This window comes from Kryptolebias marmoratus, linkage group LG3 (genome assembly GCF_001649575.2).
Source record: "Kryptolebias marmoratus isolate JLee-2015 linkage group LG3, ASM164957v2, whole genome shotgun sequence".
Classification (NCBI taxonomy): domain Eukaryota; kingdom Metazoa; phylum Chordata; class Actinopteri; order Cyprinodontiformes; family Rivulidae; genus Kryptolebias; species Kryptolebias marmoratus.
In genome coordinates this window covers 26,687,463-26,705,145 of record NC_051432.1, presented here as the reverse complement: position 1 = coordinate 26,705,145, position 17,683 = coordinate 26,687,463, and the positions used below count along the sequence as shown (strand labels likewise).

Sequence of the window (17,683 nt, the reverse complement as noted above, 5' to 3'; positions counted from 1 at the left end):
ACGACTGTCCAATCAGTCTAAACATGCATGTTTTTAAACTGTAGGAGGAAGCCTGAGAAAACTCACACAAATACAGAGAGAACATGCAAACTCCACACAGAAAGACCCTGGACTCGAACCCTTGACCTTTTTCCTGCAAGGCAACAGGGCTGACCCCTAATCCAAGGACAGATGGGTGTTTTGTTTTGCTTTTCTGTGTAAAGCAAGAACCCATTAATAATAAACATAAATTAGTGGTGGAAGCATTATGGGAAAACATAAGTAAATAAAAAAATCTCTTCTATTGTCATATGGTTAAGTTTATTGGTTTTGTTTGTAAGAACATAGAGCAGTTTAGGGTTCAAGAACAAATGTGAAAATCCACTGTGTGTTTTCAATTTTTTTAAATTTATGTTCTTCATATGAAAATAATGGGTGACACAAAACTAAAATAATACAATAAATTAAAACATAATAAGTTAATAAATATATGATTAAAGTAAAACAAAGACACTCAAAATTTATGCAAAATTTGATCATATATGTTTTCAAATAAACAAACAAACAAAAAAGGTTTCCTTTGCTACTTATGTGATTATATTTTTAATAAATGTAACAGTAATTCACACTCACAGGTTTTTTTAAAAATTTTATGGCAGTCTTTTTGTTTTGAGTTCCTGCAAACATGTTTATCACTTCCTTTATTAACACATTTAGCTACTTTTATTTTTCTTAGATGTTCGAGTAGATATACGAGTTGCTGTAACTTTATTCTGTCCCATAAAATAGAAATAAAAAAAACACCCAAGTTTCATTTAAAATATCTTAATTTTTTTTGGCAATTGTATCATCAAGGATAATGAAAACAAGGCGTCAGTAAGTAACTTTAGTTTTTTTTCCTGAAGGCATTAGTGAAAACATTTGCCTCGAAGCGCGGTTCCCACGACTTGTTGTGTCTTTCAGCGGCAGGGGTGACTTTTTTCGGCACAACACCGGCGGCCGAAGATGAATCGCGAAGATTGTCCCAAATCGCGACCCGTATTTGCAAAAACCAGGAAGTGTGGTTGACGGATTCTGGAGCGATGCTACCGCTTATAGATAATAACAGATTTGTAACGGTGGTGAGATAAGTGTTGAGTTACCTTCAGCCGAAAATGTGTGGCGTTAACATTCATTTTGGTGAATACGGTTGTATATGTTCCGGATAGCAGTTTATTATTCGGTTTATATCAGCGAACGTTATTAAAAGCTCGGTAGCTGTTTGTTTAACGGTTGGTCGAGAGCGATTAAAGCCACAAATCGGTTAACTCGCTCAGACCAGTTTACATTAAACACTCCAACCGCCGACTAATTTAGTAGTTTGGTTTTAAAGTACCAGTCGGTTTATTTTTTTAGCTTAGTTTTCTTTAGCTGACTATTTTGGCACAATGGCCGAGGCTTTACTAACGTTTCAGTCCCAACTTTCTGGCGTGATGGAAACCGTCTTCAAAGCTGCCATCTATGAAATCACCCGGCTGGTGGAGGACAGCTTCGTGGAGGAGGTGATACGGTGCAGGGAGCAGGTGGAGTCTCTGAAGAGGCGGCTGAAGGCGGCGGAGAGCTGGCGGAAAGACGCGCCAGAGGTCGGGAAGGAGAGGTGTGCTGACTGCGGCCGAGGCTGCTCATCCGGAGGAAACAAAGCCACAAGGACAGGTGGGTCATAGCTCACGGCTATTCAGGCAGTAAGAATTGGTTATAACGAAGACTAAGATGCAGAATAATCTGCTATGTTATGGATTACGTTGCACCACGTGCACTGCATCAACTGTAATCTAAGTAAAATAATCATTTGAATGAAGGTATGCCTATTAGTATATAAAAACATCCCTGAATTTGTTTAAAACACCTATACAAGTGGATCACATATAAAAGAATATCTTGGGTTTTTTTTTAACTCTGGTACTGTATGACAACAGCCAGGTGTGGCAGTGAAGTGAGGGTAGTCATGTACAGGGACAGAGGTGAGATGTGCGGTATGAGTGGCAGATGGGTTACACAAGGGGTCAGCTCTGAGCCCCTTTTTGTTTGCAGTGGTGATGGACAGATCGACACATTGAGAGGGCAAATCAAATTTCCTTGTTTTGTTGGACAAGAACTGAAAACGGATTTCAGTTTGTGCAGTTCGAGGGATATTTTTAGGACACTAAAAATTTGTTTCTAGTAATTGCACCTGACCCGCAGGGCCCCTCCTGCAGGTGGTGGGCCTACAGGAAGGCAAACCCATGTAGATCATTCAGACTGAGCCCGACCGGGCCCCATGGGTAGAGGCCCTGTCAGCAGGCGTTTGCTGACAATCTGCTTCTCCCACGATCCGACTCTAAAAGAAGCTCCAGATAATGGATGGGTGGATGTTTGAGGGAATGCAGTAACATTAGAATAATCCCATAACAAAGGCAACCTAAAAATGTTTGACTCAGGTATTGTGTTTACATTTTTTGACATATTTGAATCAGTAAAATTAGTGAGGCAGTCAAGAAGAGAAGAAGCTGATTTCCTCATTAGTTTTGCTGTAACAGAGTCTAAAGGCTCCATCATATAAGAAGTGAAGAAGTGGGTTCACGGTCATGTGGTTCGTTTTCACACGCACCTTTCACAGTCCATGAGACACACCCCTCCTGCTGCAGGACACATCACGCTCAAAGCATATAAAGGTGTGGTTATCCAACGAAGGTAAACACAACAACATCAAGCTGGGCAGAGATGTATGATTAGGAATTCACAAGTGATGAGGAAGTGAACATGCTGTGAGCCATACTGCACCAGAACCAGCAACCGGTTTCTGGAAGCAAAGTATTTAAGGCGAAATAACAACAGTTCAGTTTGAGCGCTTTTCCACAAATTAACACCCACAAACGTCTGACCAATCACACAACTCTTGGCACAAACGCCTGAGAGAAGAAGTTCGGCCAGGGCCTCGTGTCGAGAAGCAGCAGATGCAGCTGCTACGATAATAAAATGACACAACCACGTTAATGTTTACCTCAGTACTTATCCAGTTTTTACCTTTCTGTTTCCTTTTGTCCCAACATAATTCAGAGATAATTATCTGACTCTTAAAGCACGCTGATGTTAGTGTGGCCAGTAAATACCGAATACATCACTGTGGTTTTCACATCAGAAAATTCTGATTTCAGTTTCACATTAAATATGTAAAGTTTTCAGTGACATTCAGACTAATTTGAGGGTTTGTTAATGAAGTAAGGTGGACTGTTTCTTGTTTTCGGTCACAGAAAAAAGCCTGAAACAGGAGAGCGTGCTGCCAGAGGAGACGCTCAGTTCCCAGGATGCTGCTGAGGAGACACCGAGTGAGGAAACTGAAGAGGCAAATCCAAACGGCCACAGCTCCACCAAGGCAGCACAGGTGGAGTAGTTACATGAATAACCTCTATAAAACACAGATTTTTATTAAAGCACAAGCTAAACCAACTCTTGTTGTGTAAAGTTAAAGAAAACATCTGCTGTATACCTTGTCATAGAATGCAAACAGTGTGTAGTCGTAAGGTGACAGGCATGAACCTTTAGGTGTTTTAATTTAATTTATGTCAAAAGATAAAGGCAGCATTTTATTAATAATAAGTCTTTGAAGACAGGAGTACACAGATGTGCAAAAGTCTTAGTGCACAGCAGAAACACGTAGATCCAGCACTTTTAGGAGAATTCATGAGATTCTTTTCTGCCCAAAGTATGTACAGTTTATCCTAAAAATCTCTCAAATTACAACAACCAGTCATTTCAGTAAAGAATGATGTTTAATCTCAACAAGTAAATTGCTCTGAGTCTACATGTAGCAGCTGACAACAGCCTCATTCACAGAAAATAGACTTTTCACTGTTTTATAGATAATTTGTTAAATCTGACTATCCAGGGCGATAATGAAGCAAAGTAGCTTTTTTTTACAAGAAACAAAATAGTTTTCAACATGAACACTTTTGAAACTAATTCATCTTGTGAGTAAGAAGCAGCGTCTGTCAGACATGAGTAACTTTAATCTACTGTAGTTTATTCCTCTGCAAGGAGTAAATTACAAACAAATTCAAATCCCCCAAAAGTGTCTTGTAATGCAATGCAAATTAGATTTTCAGTAACAGTGAATTCTTAATGACCAATTAAATACTACATTTTATTCGCAATTAATCAGCGTGAAATGTGAGTAAAAGATTTTCTTGTTTCTGGGAAAAATAGGAATGTTAAGCTGTAAGAGCTTCTTTAAATCATATGAAAATATTGCAGATCCCACTGATCCCAGTTGTTTGAAAGCATCTGATCCACATATATACCACGAAGAAACCACAGAAAGTAAGAGAAAAACACAATAATCTGTATTTTTAATAGTCAAAACATACAATCAAGATCAAAAATAGAATATTAAAATGCCCATAATGTTATGTTTAAAACATCAGTTTAAATATTATAACACTTTTTTTATTCCAGTCAGTCAATCAGAACTTTATTCCCAGTATGTCAGACATCACTTGGAACTGAGTTTGGTGTAAAGCTCAGAAATTTAAGACAATCCAGAACAAGACAAGACTTAACACAACAAGCAGGACAAGAAACTTGACAATATTAAACCAGGTAGCCAAAATACAAAATTATATTAAAAAAATAAGAACCAGAACACAACAAATCACGTTTAGGCAACAAATAAATTCAGGGATTAAAAAATGGGTTCATGTTTTTGAAATATTGACAAATCTTTAACACACTCATTAAATAATTCCAGAGGATCTTTCAGGACTTACTGTTGTCTGATAATGACAGAAACTTAAACATGTCTTCCATCATATGTTCCAGGCTTCAGGTGACCACGAGGATAAAACTGTTAGGCTGCTCAAAGAGGAACCTCTTCAGAGTGCAGCAGAAATCAGTGAATCACAGCAGTGGAACATCAGAACAGACGGTCAGTCTCCAAGCAAGTGGCTACAGAGATAACTATTATATCGACGACGGTTTTAATATGATCTACTCATAAATTCTTGTTTTTCATGTCTTAGAGACAGATGCATCCCATCTCCCAGGACCCAGTAAACATTTCAGTGTGCAGAACACAAAGACCCAAGTGAACTGGGAGTCTGGCTTTGATCAGAGATCAGAGCTGAGTCAAGATGGACCCTCTGGGGACTCCTCTGAACCTCCAGTCCAGAACAGGTTTGGCATCAATGACTTAGGTGGCTTTCACAAGGCTGGACCTGGAGGCATGGGTAACTTTGACGGCTTACAAGGTTCAAAAAGCCACATGGCAGCTGATCTTAGTTATATGGGCCAGTATGATGAGGATGTGGAAGCACCTGAAGGAGCAGAGCACCGCTGCTATCCAACAGATTCTCCACAGAACGGGAGAGTGGAGGAGAGTTCAGCAGCAAGATCACCTTTAAAGACGAACTGTGATGTAAGTGGAGAGTTGAGCTGTTTATTTATAGATGAGGAAGGATATCTGCAGGACTTAAATGTCCATTATGCTGATCAAGAGTCTGGTGATTCAGGCAGCAGGAGGAGTTTTTATGGCCAGGACATTCGGTTCAACCTCTCTCTGGACAGCACGGAGAACGTGTATGAGCCTTCAGAAGCTTACAATAACACCTTACATTTGGGAAACAGGTTACAGCATCAAAGTGCAGACAGTGGAGGTGGGAGCCACATCCATAACCAGTGCTTCAGCTCCTTACCTGATTCTGTTGCACTTAAGACCTACAAACAAATCCACAAAAATACTGGACTAGGGTCCCCATACTCTGGCAGCCAGTGTGGAAAAACCTTTCCTCAAGCCTGTAATTCTAAAGTCCACCCGAGGATTCACTCAGGGCAGGGACTCCACCTCTGTAGCCACTGCGGTAAAGGTTTCCCTTCCATCGCAAACCTAAAAACACACAAATGTGGTCAAACGAGTGACAAACCTTTTTGCTGCCCAGTCTGTGGGAACAGGTTCAGCCGGCTCTGGAATCTCAAGTTGCACCAAAGAATTCACACCCAGGAAAAACCTCATCGATGCAGCATGTGTGATAAGAGCTTCACCAGGGCGGATATACTGAAGGTACATCAGCGCACCCACACGGGGGAAAGACCATACTGCTGCTCCGTCTGCGGCCTGAGCTTCAAACGTCTGGACCATCTGAAGTCGCATCAACGCAAACACGTAACAGACCTGTAAGACTGGGGCCAACGAGTCCAGGATGGACAACATTTGGGACGTTAGGAAGTCCAAAAATAAACATGGGCATTCATAATGGATGAATTTGTTTTTATAATTTGATGCATTTTTATTTTCTGAAAATTATTTAAATATTTTTTGTATATATGAACAATGTAAAACACCAGACACTAACTTTCTCACATTTAATTTAATGTTATCTTTGTACCTGATTTGTTTGTAATTAAAATACACTGCGTATGAGTAAAATGGAAGAAAACAGCAATACTATTCTTGTGATTACTCAACTTATTTAAAATAAAACTGGCATAAGATGTCATTATTTTTTGTTTTGATGTACTTTTCCTGGTGCATGCTTCTAAATCCAGTAAAATCATGGAGGTTAAACAGGACAGTCTGCTTGTTTTATGGCTAGTTTGTGATCAATCACAATACCATTTTTATTTGCCTAATTCAAACTGTTGGTGTAGTTTCTCGGTCATCTAGAAAAGTGGTTCCCAAACTTTTCAGCTTCTGACCCAAAAAGCGATTGAAGCAGAAGTTTACCCCCTCAGGTAACACCAGCTTAAGTATGTAAATGTTGCTACCAACGCTCTAAAATGAGAGCATAATAATGACACAAACAACCTGACCGACCATAATACCATTTTATTCATTTATAAATACTGCCTTTAATGAAAACTATAATGACAATTTGTTATTAGCAATGACTTCTTTAACATTTGCAGATCATCTAAGGACCCCTGCTTCTTGTCTCATGACCCACACTAGGGTCCTGACCCCAACTTTGGGAACCACTGATCCAGAACACAGCAAGTCTTTTCTCACAGAGGTTTGCGCCAAGTCTTGTATGATTAGTCAGAGGTTTGTGTGTGTGTGTTAAGTTGCGGAAAAGCACTGCACATTTGTACGACTAATATGAAAAGTATAAAGATTGTCAAATGGCAAAAAGTTTGTGGAAGGAGATAGTGCCCGGAGGAGTCCATCTGCCGAAAAGCGTGGCGCTCTCTTCGTGACAGGTTTGTGAAGGCCAAACAGAAGATCCGGGCTCGAAGAGGCGTCCCCAGCGGGAGGAAACTTGTACCGGCTCTGTCCGCCGTCCTGCAGTGGCTAGACGTCCATGTGAAGCACCGTGAGACAAGCTCCAACATGATCACCAGTGTTTCACAACCTGAGGTAAACAGGAGCCCACCAGAAAATATGATGAGTGAGGAGAGACAGAGAGGCTGTGATCATCATCAGAATAATGTAATAATCAGTCAATGTAAATTCAAACTTTAAACTCTGACTGTGGTTACTACAGAGAAATATGATGAACCTCACTTGTTTTTCAATACTTCCTTTCATCTAAACTGTTACTCATCTTTTTTTTCTGTGGTGTTTTGGCAGATTTTCTCTATGGTTATATAGATTTGTTTTATTTCAAAAGTCGAATCACCATTTCTATTCACATCCCCTTTTTGTTATTATTATTAAAAGTTGTGTGATGACACACAGGTCAAAAATTTGAAACCACATTAAGTAGAAAGATTGTGAATCTGAGACCTGAATGACTGAAATTTGCTGAAGAAGCAAATCAGTCGTTACACTGTAATATGTGCTCATCCAAAAAAGACCTGGTTTCAAAGAAATGCTATTAACAAACATTTTTTTTTTCCTCTCTCTTCTCTTTTATTAATGGTGTTTTTGAGGACATGGATTCTGGCTCTGATGAAGGTCCAGCACATGCAGTGTTGCTGACCACCAGCAGGACCAGCCTGGGCAGCTCTGTACACCTGTCCCCAGAACCGTCTCCAACCAGACCCACACCGACATCACCGCCGCCATCGCCTGTCCATCCACAGACAAGTACACCGAGGACCAAGAGAAGAAAGAAGTGTGACTCGTCATTCGGCATTGATGCCATTGCTGCTTTAATGGGCAGCTTGAATGCAGAATGAATCGGCTCATCGGGCTCTGCTTGAGAGTAAAAACGCTAGATACCTCCATCAAGTGGAGGATTTTATGGATGCACTGCCACCAAAGAAGCTTAGAGAGTCAGTCCTATTTTTCACATAGATAGTTGCTCATTCCTTCCTACATGGCCTGCCATTAGTCTGAAAAGCCACTCAGCATTTTTTTTTGGCTTCTGGCATTAGTTGATGGCTGCATGCATGGCTTTCAAGACATAAATCAGGGAGGGCAATTGGTTGGCAGTACTGTGCTCTGTGGTAAGTGAAATGCGTCAATGATTGGTCAGTTTACATTTCAGTTTCATTCTGATTGCGCCTGTCAGAACGAGGTCCAGGCTCATCATCCTTTCCATTCACAGGTAAAGCAAATGACTGGTAGTTGTTGTCGAGGGCACAAAATACAAAAAGAACCAAAATGTCAGAATCATCCCATAATTCCAACCCCAAAGGTCTTCTCTGAGCACAGCCAAAATGTTTTATTTAAATTGTTTTATGTATCCCCATATTTAGGCCTTAAACCCAGAATTAGTTAAAAGCACAACTTGAAATTTGGCATTTGTATAGCTTCTAAGTGTCGTTTATGGTGTTTGCGCCACACTTTCAAAGCATCCTATTACATAGAGATTCTGATGTTTGTAAAGTCTAAACTACAAATGTGTAGCATTTGAAAATTTTAAATCCTATAATTATCAGACAGTGTTTATGTAATATTCTGAAAGCCTAAGCCACAAATGTACAGCAACTGTATTATATTTTAAAGCCTATACTCCTTGTACTATAATTGTTTTTTTTTGGTTAAGATGTTTTTTATTGACCAGTGAGTCTTTCAAGTTTAAAAATGCACATCATTTGAACAGTAATGGGTTTGTTAGTTTATTTATTAAAACATTTAAATTCTTGGCCATGGTTGGGAGTTCTCAAAACGCGTTTTGAAATTCTGTCCCATTGAGGCCACCGTATTGTGTTGTTGAAGACGTCACGATCAAAAACAAGGGCCACAAGTCAAGGAAAAACAGTCTCCGAGCTCTATTTATTTAAGGTTTTGTTAAGTATTTAGCTCATGAATAAACACGTTATAAATCTTAACACGTCAGAGTGCCGTTCAGCGCATGCGCAGTACCGTTTGCTGAATGTTGTTATTAACCAGGCTTTTAAACAAATGCTAGTGTCAAGCTAGCTAGTTGCAAGCTAGCTAGCTTGCCATTTCTATTTGACTCCTGAGGTCGGTGAACATTAACGTTTACCATTTAATAAATGTGTTGTTGCTAAATTCTAGGTAGAAACGAGATCGATGTGTTATTGAGCAGAGGCTGGCTTCTAACTCCCAACAGGATGTTAAATAATGCTCCCAAGTGAAGTGAGTTTTTATAGCGGACCAAAGCAAACGGAAGACACCGACTGAACCAGACATGTCGGACCTGGACACCCTGATTGTGACCTTTCAGACCCAGCTCTCTGATGTGATGGAGGCTGTGGTGAAGACAGCAATGTTTGAGGTCACCAGGCTGGTGGAGGACGTGCTCCTGGTGGAGGTGAAGCGCGGTAAGCAGGAGGCGGAGTCCCTGAGGCTTCAGCTGCAGAGGACCGAGGGCAAATTCAGCGACGGAGGAACGACAAGGAGGTGTGTTGACTGTGCGAGGATCGATTCAGATCAGAGTAAAACTACTGAAGGGAGGCCCTCAAGTCTCCAGGATGGTAAGAATAAACACATGTGGGTTTCAGAATGGGTCACGGAGTGTCCCATTTCAAAGCAGTGCATTGATTTCCTTCTTGTTTCAGGCACCTTGAGGAGGTGTGATGTGGAGAATCCAGGTGATTCTGTTGAATGCTGGATGCCAAACCACCAAGAAAGCAAAGTAGCATCACCAGACAACCCACCAGTCACCCAGAGCCCCGAAAGAGAGCCACAGGTGAGTTATAGCCCTTGAGTGTGCATGTAGTCATGATAAAATAAAATACATTACACCTTAATCCCAAGGTTTTTACCTGGACACAATAAAGATAATCTGCTCTGTCTCAGTCTTAAATTACCTCACTACCTCAAATCAACAACAGTGTGTAACACTGAACACTGTATAATTATGTAAACAAGTAAAAATGCCAAAGTAGTGAGTTAAGTATTTTATAATCTTACAGTTTCTATAGAAATTAAGGTGGCAGGTAGCAGCAAGGTGTAGCAAATCAAATACATTAATTCACTGATCAATAGTGAGTGGGAGCACCTTTTATAATGTTTGTTTGTTTAGGAGGAAAGGCATAAAAAATGATCTCGGTCAAACAACTGTTGACACACGCCATAAGATTTGTGTTGTTGTGAGAACAAAACAAAAAGGTTCATACAACATGAACCATTTGTCTCTTTTATTCTGTATTTATATTTCAGTTGTATGAATCTCAGGAAGGTTTGGATTTCAGTGTCCATGCCTCAAATGATCATTTGCTGACGTAGTGTGTTTTATGTGCTGTGTACCTTCTTCAGACCACTGAAGAAGAGGAGCTGATGGCAAATATGGACATGAAAGAGGAAGTTCAGAATCTATCTTGCTCTTCTCTGCATCTGAGAAGCTGGAGCAGCACTTTGGATGGTGAGTTTCTGTCTGTGGTTATAAGAACTTCAAGCATTGTTGTGATCTGTGGTGAGAACAGGGAACAGGTGGAGTAGAACTTAGAGAGGTGGAGGCATGAATTTGAAAAACGAGGAATGAAAGTCAGCCGTAGCAACACAGAGTACCTGAGTGTGAATGAGAGGGAGGCAGGTGGAACAGCGAGGCTACAAGGAGGTCAGAGGTCACAAAGGTGCAGGACTTCATCTGTCCAGGAGAACAGGGAGTGTGGTAAAGAGGTGAAGAAGAGAGTCCAGGCAGGATGGAGTGGATGGAGAAAAGTTTCAGGAGTGATTTGTGACTAAAGGGTGGCAGCAAAGGTGAAAGGAAAGGTTTACAGACAGTGGTGAGAGCAGCCATGTTGTTTGGTTTGAAGACAAAAAGACAGGAAACAGAACAGGACGTGTCAGAGCTGAAGATGTTGAGGTTCTTCTTGGGAGGGACAAGGATGGACAGGATCAGGAATGAGGTCATCAGAGGTCCAGCATAGGTTGAAGGACTGGGAGATAAAGTTAGAGAGGCCAGACTGAGATGGTTTGGACATGTGCAGAGGAGGGACAGAAGGATGTTAGAGACAAAGAGGACATATATGGATGCAGTTAGAGAGGACATGGAGGGAGTTGGAGTGAGGACAGAGGACACAGAAGACAGAGTTAGATGGAGGAGGAGGACTTGCTGTGGCGACCCCTGAAAGAGTAACTGTTAGTAACTGTAACAGCATATAAAGTGATAAAATTTGTTTTCTGTTCAAATTATTTCAGGTGAAGATGCTTTTGAATCAGAGAACGTAAGTGAGATTGTTGAGGCTCAACCTAAACCGGCTCAAGGAAACGCTGAAGAATTATTAAAGAATCCCATTAAAAAAGACCCACAAACATCTACTGCTTGTGAATTTCCAGATGATCAGACAGAAATGCACATGGCTACAGACCGGCCTAACGTTTCAGCTTTTGAACTTGACTCCAGTTGGGCTGATCTTCCCGCCGCAGCGACTGGACTCCTGCAGAATCACAGACTTGGCTCTGAAAAGGAATGTGATCCAGTCAAGACCAAAGGTTCTGTAAAGCAGTCTGAACATGTGCGTCTGGACTCTGTCAGAGCAGATATTCAGTTTAACTCGAACAAAGATCAGCTTTCATCCACAGAATCCCCTCATGACAGACTGCAACCCAGGAACACACTGACCATCAAAAAGGAGGTCGTTGTCGATTCAGGTGGGTGCCAGGAGAGTGGGCACGCTGGAGAGAAAACTCAAAAAGCTGGAACACTGTCTTTCACCTGTTCAGTACAGCAGCACAGGGTGAACTCAGAAGCACAAAAAACAAACATTTACCATAAAACCACCATGCAGGAGATTATGAAGCTTCATTCTAATAAGGGTACAGGTCTCAGATTACAGGCAGCGATGCAACATCTGCACCGACCGCTGAAGAAACCCCCCCACACACTCCCAAGTAGCCCCACTGCAGCCCTGTCTACAGCCCACTCTCAGGTTGTAAATGTCAATAATCTTAACAGGATTTCCTCCACAAATAAAACTGTTGCTGCTCCTCCTCTGTCGGTGCAGCGGCTTCACCTCGGCGGCAAACAGACTTCAAGTCTGAATCGAACCGGTGCCTCGTCGTGGGTCAACATCAAATCCCACCATCAGCCTGCGAACTGTGATGAGCACAACCCCGTCCCCCATCCCATCTCTCAGCTCTACACCGGCTCCAGGCAGCTCCTGCGCTGCGGACAGTGTGGCAAGTGCTTTCCCCACCCCAGCAACCTGAAAGCCCACCTGCAGACGCACACAGGTGAGCGGCCGTTCTGCTGTTCGCTCTGCGGTCGCAGCTTCACCAAGCTGAGCAACCTGAAAGCGCACCGCCGCGTCCACACGGGAGAGAGACCGTACTGCTGCGTGGCCTGTGGCAAGCGCTTCACCCAGAAATGCAACCTGAAACGCCACCAGAGAATCCACCTGGACATGTAAGGATGAAGACAAGTTTAGATGCTTCAGAGTTTACTTTGCAGTTTAGGACACTGTGTTGAGTAACAGAACTGCATGTGTGTAGCTGTACCTTAAGGTAATAGTCTCAGTCTTTTGTACATTCCGGAAAGGTTCATTTGGTAACTTTTAATGTTATTTTAGAATGAGAAGTTCAGTGTAGTGTTTTCTGTATCATGCAGATAGATGATTCGACTGCTAGTTGGACAGGAATGTGAATGTTGAGAATTATTTATGTCAAGCTAAGATGTGTATATTAATGTATGAAGGCTTGTATTTATCAGAAGAGAAAATTTGTACTTTATATTTACTCACATTACAATGTTTAATCTAAAAATGACTTTTTCCCCTATAAAAATACTTAAACAAACTTCTTATTTGCTTAATAATGACTATCCATGACAGTTAGCTGAACAACGCTCCCCCGCTCCTATCTGCTGCTTCCAGCTTCCCCTAAACGTCCAGCTGCTTGGAGACAGTCTGATAGTCTTTACCTTCAACCTGCTGCTCAGTCGATGCCTTTCTGAGCTCCTGAGACAACTCTGTCCTCAGCTTTCTGTCCTCCATGTTCAGTGTGGTACACACCATGACACCAAACAGCCCTGTGACTACCTGTCCCCCTTTAAACAGGCAGGCTGACTGATTCCAGGACCGAAGACACACTTGAGTCTAACATGTCCCTTTGGACAAATTATTTCTTCCAGGGGTACCATCCTTTTTGTCAAGGCCAGATTCATTAGTTTTTTAAAAATAATTCTGTTGAACCAAAATTCAGAAGCAGCATCTCATTTCCATTAGTTGATTTTCAGTCATTCTTTTTCTTATTTTGTCCATTTCAGGTTATTTTAGTGACCTTTATGTTGTTTTTCTTTCATTAACAAAAGGGTTTAAACAAACTTTTCTACATCTGTTAGAGTTAAATAAGTAATTATTTACAATATCACTATTTATTTACTTATAATTATTCATTAAGTGCTACTGTATGAGCTACTTTTGACAGGAAAACATGCAAACAGTTTTTCTTTTTTCACAGTGCTGCAATATCTGATGTGGACACTTGGTGTCAGCATTTCTCAATGTAGATACCAGGAGCTTAGTAGAGATTTTCAGATGATTGCTTATCTTTTTGTTTAGCTTCTAATGTAATAATAAAATAGAAAGGTTCTATTAAAAAAAACAACAGGAGCAATCCAGTAGAGTAAGAATTTGTGGTAACAAACATCCCTGCACGGTGTTTCAGACAATCTGTGTGCCCAATCCGGTGTGCGTTTCTCAAGCTCCGGATTAAACTCGATGGTTTATCTGTGGTGAAAGTCAGAGCAGCTCTGTGCAGGTGGTACAACTGATAACATTTTAATCTTATTTTCAAGAGGAGGGAAAAAAGCTAGCAGAGGCAAAACTCTGTGTTTGAAAGAGAAAAGAAAATTGAACTAAAGCTGTGCTTCAGTTCTGGATGTTATCTCACCTTTTTCAAGTTTGAACTCAATAACAAGAGAAGTTATCCATGAAGAAGAATTGAGAAATACCTTCTTAGCTGAACCTGCAGTCAGCAGAAGAGATAGTGATTTCTGTGCAAGTCTTATTGTGAAACAAATCTGTTTCTGCACACTGCTAAATGTACGGGAATACTGAATATATTTACATATTTGTGTGTATCATTCATAACGTGATACAGTGCATTCCAATCAGTCATATAAACGTGTGTGAATCAGTTTTAGCTAAATCAAATCACTAAAAAACAGAAAGCACTTTAAGATAAATATGTTTCAAAACAACCTGCTTTAAGGACATATTTTAGAGCCTGAAGTTTCCACCTGGAAAACTTAAAAACAAACACACAAACACAAACCAGCTGCTTTGTTTGGGATCTCCATCTGAAAATGGCACAAGTGAGCTCTTCTGATTTAAAGCTTCACCACGAGCTCAGAACAGAATTAACAAGCTTCCCAGTTTTGATTCCCACTTTTTAATCTCCCGACAACTACAGCTTCAGACCATGATGCGTTTGTCAAGAGACTCAAACGTATAAAAACTGCTTGAGTTAAAGGATTAGCATTCATTGAAGGAATTCAAAACATCTGCCGCCTTTCATGCCAGAGTTTAAAGGACAGAGCTGGAGCTGTTTTGGTCAAAACCATGTAAATGACTTTATGCTCAACATTGTGAGATCTAACAAGATGTGTTAGCACTCAGATTGTATCATAGGAATGACTATCAGCTAACCACTACTACCAAAATCTAGGCCAGTACCCGAAACTGTCTGAGTTATTTTTGTGTTTGCTAATGTCGATTAGCTCCATCTTAAAGTTAAAATCCATCCACTGGTTCAGAGATTAATTCAAACAAACACACAAATAAAACATTATAGGCAGAGGGCATGATATCAGTGTATAGTTCATGTTTATCCTGTAACAAAACAAAACAGAAAAACCTTCAGTATTTTTCTCAGAAAAAAAATCTGTATCTAATTTTAAATACCTCGCTCCTTCAACAAAAAAAGTGTTGTTTTTTTAACAACTGAATTTCTTTACCTTGGCCCTGTTAATATCTCATGAAACTGAGAAATACAAAAAGAAGAAAACAATGAGAGACAAACACAAAAGAGCAAATATATGTTGCCAAAGGAAAATGGCACTTAAAGAAAAAAAATGAATATTTGTATTTTTCTTGCAATTTTCCTATCAAATTTTTGACAGTAAGGAAGCTGTCATCCCCCTCATTTCCTGTTTATTAAAATTACTTGGCAAAAATACAATAAGAAGAGGTCTTTTGTTGGACTTAATGATGCCTCTTCTTACTCGACTGTGTCAAATTATTCTGGGTTTCTTTTTTTTCCAGCGCTTAATGGGCTTCAGAGGATGCTGAAAATTCACTTTGACTGTTGCAAGACTAGTGTTCCTCATTTATAACGTCTTCATATTTTATAAAAGCATAGCAGGCAAAAAAGGATTAACCTTCATGTGTTTTCCTCTTTCTCTTTTATTCTTTTTACATCTAAGTGCATAAAATCCACGAAGAGGATGTTTCAGTCCTTGAACGTCACAATTATGTTTTCAGTGCATTTAAAAAGCAAAGACGGCTATAAACTCAGCAGTGTTTTCATTCAGCCACATAATTTATTCATCCGTAAAGCAAAAATCACAATGTAGTAGTTCATACAGAATGCCAGAGTTTCAGAGTAAGATCATCTGATGATGACAGATGACAGAGCTGTAGCTGTTTTGGGCAAGCTTTAAAAATAATATGCGCAGTCTAATGCAGTATTGTGAGACGTCACATTCAGTATGTGTTGAGAATGACTCTCAGCTACTACCACATCACATTTTAGCTCAATATTAGTAAAACTGTCAGCATTAAAATGAGCCTTTCATCTATTCAGGGAACACTTGACACTGGGTGTTATTTACTTATAAAAATGCATTTTTTATTAGAAAGGAAGAGTCGTGCATGTCAAGGGTGGTTACACTATATTTTATTACTGCGTGTGTGTGTGTGTGTAATGGTGGTGCAGGACTCTTTTCTGTCTCAGTCTCACAGTTAGACACTTGTTTGTCCTTCAAATCTGGCAGAGGTTTCTGCAGTCATGAAACCTGTCTTGCTGTGTGCGACCACCTATCGTGGATGAAAATAGCTACAGAACAAAATCTGCTCTTTGAAGTAACTGTCATCCGAAAACTGTAAATGCCCCCCCCCAACACACACACACACACCTCAGTTCACACACAAATTAAGAAATGTAAAGTAAATGTAATCTAATGCACCTAACGTGGAATTTAATTACATTTTCTTTGGAAAGAAACATTTGGCACGGACCAGATCATCACAGGGTTAACAGGTATGTTCCAGGTATGTGTCATTTAGACCAAAAATGCTCTACGAGGAACTGAAATACCCATTTGTTGTGTAAAGTCTTTATGAGTTAAGAAAATTTAGCGTTTACGAGTTTCTTCCACAAGCCTCCACTGTTCACAGAATCCAGTTTGTCTTCTTAGATGTAAACCTTTTTGTTTACAGGTAATGTGAGCAGGGTTTATTAAACAACATTCAGCAGTAATTTGTTTTTTGTTTTTTAATTTTGATTGATTTATTTGAGGAAAGAATTCACTGATAATCAAACTGTTTGGTGGAGTTTATTCATGTTAATAATAAACAAATATCAGTTAAAAGTCTTCATACCTCTTTCTCTGATGATTCTTGGTTTGAACAAAACAAAATGAGGGAAAAATTAGGAATTACTCATAAATTTATGAAACTAAGAAACTCTGATTAAAGCTTAAAGTACATAACTCATGTTTGTGAAGAATCAAATGACAAACTTTTCTGCGTTCTCAGGATACGAAGGACAAATAATATTTGTTAGCAGACCTGGTAGAGTAACCTGTATATGCATGCTGGACACAGAGACAAGAGCACAGTTGTGTAATTTAAACAAAAACTCATTTTAGAAGCAAAAACTTTTGTAGCTTTTATGTGACTTTTCTACCAGTGAAACACATAAAGAAGAAGGGAAAAATAAATTTAATAAAACGGTGTTCTGCCTTTGTTTTGCGTCTGTTTGTGTGTCTTTGAGTTCATAAAGAAGCTGGAAATTCATTTCTGTTTTTTTAAAATGTGTTTTTCAAAATCCATTCACACATATAGACAGACATATAAACACCTGCCAAAGTATCCATTACAGCGTTTACAGCACATCACTCACCTGACTGAAAAGCTGAAAACAAAAACTGCTACATTATAACGCCTGGTAATAGGAATTCCTATAAACTGGGAATGTGTGAGTTGTTGAGGGTGGAGATGAGGTGGGGGGTGTACCTAGGTGTGAGCGGTGGTGAATGGACTTACTTTGACACATTTGCCAATAATTCCTATGAAACAGCAGAGAGCGTTGTGTTCTGGTAATGTAGGAGAAAACACAAACACACACTAGACTGACAGGTGGCTTAAAGAGGAGGAGAAAGGGTACACAGGAAACCAT

At 40.0% G+C, this 17,683-nt stretch overlaps 2 protein-coding genes across 3 annotated transcripts; both read left to right on the top strand.

Moving 5' to 3' along the window:
* Positions 1–1,015: 1,015 nt before the first annotated feature.
* Positions 1,016–6,618, top strand: si:ch73-109d9.2 (uncharacterized protein LOC565042 homolog). 2 transcript variants are annotated; one of them, XM_037974564.1, is made up of 4 exons: positions 1,016–1,671; positions 3,249–3,379; positions 4,813–4,918; positions 5,019–6,618. In XM_037974564.1, the coding sequence occupies exons 1-4, from the start codon at positions 1,407–1,409 to the stop codon at positions 6,164–6,166; spliced, it is 1,650 nt and encodes a 549-aa protein (XP_037830492.1). In that variant the 5' UTR covers positions 1,016–1,406; the 3' UTR covers positions 6,167–6,618. The 2 variants fall into 2 exon arrangements, with proteins under 2 accessions (XP_037830492.1, XP_017272395.2); XM_017416906.3 differs by having other exon boundaries at positions 5,013–6,618.
* A 2,461-nt stretch (positions 6,619–9,079) lies between these two features.
* si:ch73-109d9.3 (zinc finger protein 37) lies at positions 9,080–17,250 on the top strand. Its single transcript, XM_037974976.1, has 4 exons — positions 9,080–9,813; positions 9,898–10,028; positions 10,598–10,703; positions 11,483–17,250. The coding sequence occupies exons 1-4, from the start codon at positions 9,528–9,530 to the stop codon at positions 12,691–12,693; spliced, it is 1,734 nt and encodes a 577-aa protein (XP_037830904.1). The 5' UTR covers positions 9,080–9,527; the 3' UTR covers positions 12,694–17,250.
* Positions 17,251–17,683: the final 433 nt, after the last annotated feature.

Excerpts from the sequence above, each read along its gene's own strand:
- si:ch73-109d9.3 (XM_037974976.1), top strand. The coding sequence starts at position 9,528 with ATGTCGGACCTGGACACCCTGATTGTGACCTTTCAGACCCAGCTCTCT. Across the intron at positions 10,029-10,597 it reads GCCCCGAAAGAGAGCCACAG|ACCACTGAAGAAGAGGAGCT; the intron begins GTGAGTTATAGC and ends TACCTTCTTCAG. Across the intron at positions 10,704-11,482 it reads CTGGAGCAGCACTTTGGATG|GTGAAGATGCTTTTGAATCA; the intron begins GTGAGTTTCTGT and ends AAATTATTTCAG.
- si:ch73-109d9.2 (XM_017416906.3), top strand. The coding sequence starts at position 1,407 with ATGGCCGAGGCTTTACTAACGTTTCAGTCCCAACTTTCTGGCGTGATG. Across the intron at positions 3,380-4,812 it reads GCTCCACCAAGGCAGCACAG|GCTTCAGGTGACCACGAGGA; the intron begins GTGGAGTAGTTA and ends CATATGTTCCAG. Across the intron at positions 4,919-5,012 it reads GTGGAACATCAGAACAGACG|AGACAGATGCATCCCATCTC; the intron begins GTCAGTCTCCAA and ends TTCATGTCTTAG.